General features: G+C 46.2%; 1 protein-coding gene across 1 annotated transcript; it reads left to right on the top strand.

The window, feature by feature from the left end:
• Positions 1-529: 529 nt before the first annotated feature.
• LOC141613473 (uncharacterized) lies at positions 530-1,456 on the top strand. The gene has a single exon (XM_074432211.1). It carries the CDS (start codon positions 530-532, stop codon positions 1,454-1,456), a length of 927 nt encoding a protein of 308 aa, XP_074288312.1.
• Positions 1,457-1,838: the final 382 nt, after the last annotated feature.

The raw sequence follows: 1,838 nt of genomic DNA, 5'->3' as shown, positions 1-1,838 counted from the left end.
ACGGAAAATGGCGCTAAAATTGGCGACTGAAACTCTCTTTGGTCGCTAATTTGGTGACTAAATTAGCGACTAATCTTCTCTTTGGTCACTAATTTGGTGACTGATATGGGTCGCTAAATTGGCGACTACAGACTAATACATTAGCCAATTTAGGGATTGAAATCTGTGGCTAATACCTATATGGCGACTACAGTGTCTGTCGCTAATTTGGTGACAAAAATCCGTCGCCCATGTCTATTTTGGCAACTAGAGGTTGCGACCTAGATTTGGCGACTAATTTCTGTCACAACTTCACTTTAAAGACTTATTTTTCTCGCCTATTTAGTCCCACAAGTAATTAATTCTTGTAGTGTATTTTACATAATCTTCCTCTTTTCTTGGAGCGGGTGTTGCAGCGGATGGGTTTTCATCAAGGGCGTATGATAGGGTCGAATGGGGTTTCCTGGAGCGGGTGTTGCAGCGGATGGGTTTTCATCAAGGGTGGATTGACGGGGTTATGACTTGTGTGACTTGGGTAAGTTTCTCGATCATGGTGAATGGGAGCCCGTCTGAGGAGTTTAAACCCAGTAGAGGTATTAGACAAGGGGACTCTCTCTGCCCATACTTATTTATTTTGTGTGCTGAAGTCCTCTCGGGGCTAATGCGGAGAGCAGCCGAAACAAAGGCCATCCACGGTATCAAGGTGGCTCATGGGGCACCTGAGGTTTCTCACTTGCTATTTGCGGATGACAGTATATTTTTTGTTCAAGCTACTGAAGTTGAGGCGAATCGAGTCAAGGACATTCTTTCTAGCTATGAGAAGGCTTCGGGGCAGATGGTAAGCCTAGAGAAGACCACGATCTCGTTCAGCAGAGGGCTTAGTGAGGAGAGGAAGAGGAATATTGCGGATGGGCTTGGTGTACGGATGGTCTCTGTTCACGACAAGTACTTGGGACTTCCCACGGTAATCGGTCAGTCGAAGAGTGCATTAATGAGAATAGTGCGAGATAAATTGCAAAAGAAATTACAAGGTTGGAGAGGGTTATTACTTTCAAAGGCGGGAAGAGAAGTGTTGATTAAGGCGGTTGCGCAATCTATCCCGACTTATGCTATGAGTGTGTTTAAATTCCCGAAAACTTTCTGCGAGGAAATACGATCCCTGGTCTCGCGTTTTTGGTGGGGTGCAACGGAAGGGAAAAAAAGGATCCCATGGATAGCATGGTCGAAGCTTTGCAAGCCGAAGAATAGAGGAGGGCTAGGGTTCCTGGAGCTCCATAGTTTCAACTTAGCTTTACTAGGGAAGCAATCATGGAGGCTCTTGACTGAGAGGGATAGCCTAATGACACGGGTGTTGCGAGGGAAATACTTCCCAGCTGGTTCGTTTCTTACGGCACCTTTGGGCAGCAATCCGAGCTATAAAAGCGAGGAATTTGGGAAGCTAGGGAGGTTCATGGGTTTGGGCTACGAAGGAGGGTGAGTGACGGTTTGAGCACGAGGATTTGGCAGGATCCCTGGGTACCGGGTACTCAAACGAGGAGAATCTTGTCTCCTAGGGGAGACTCTGATCCTAATATGGTAGTGGCGGAGCTTTTTAATGCTGATGGGACGGACTTGAATGCTCATAGGGTGCGTAGTTTATTCCTTCCATTCGAACAAGATCGTATTTTGCGAATGAGAGTGAGTGCGGTCAAGGCTGATAATTTTTGGAGCTGGGAATTAGAGAAGAACGGTCTATATTATGTTCGGTCGACATATAAAGCCATTATGGGCGATAAAAATGTCGAAACTGAGCAATCTGACCGAGCAAAGGAGAGCTGGCTATGGAATCGAATCTAGAATGCGAAGGTACTGCCCCGTAT

Source organism: Silene latifolia, chromosome 11 (genome assembly GCF_048544455.1).
Source record: "Silene latifolia isolate original U9 population chromosome 11, ASM4854445v1, whole genome shotgun sequence".
Lineage (NCBI taxonomy): Eukaryota > Viridiplantae > Streptophyta > Magnoliopsida > Caryophyllales > Caryophyllaceae > Silene > Silene latifolia.
This window is presented reverse-complemented; position numbering and strand designations above follow the sequence as displayed.

Bases quoted from the DNA above. Each gene is read 5' to 3' on its own strand.
- LOC141613473 (XM_074432211.1), top strand. From the start codon at position 530: ATGGTGAATGGGAGCCCGTCTGAGGAGTTTAAACCCAGTAGAGGTATT.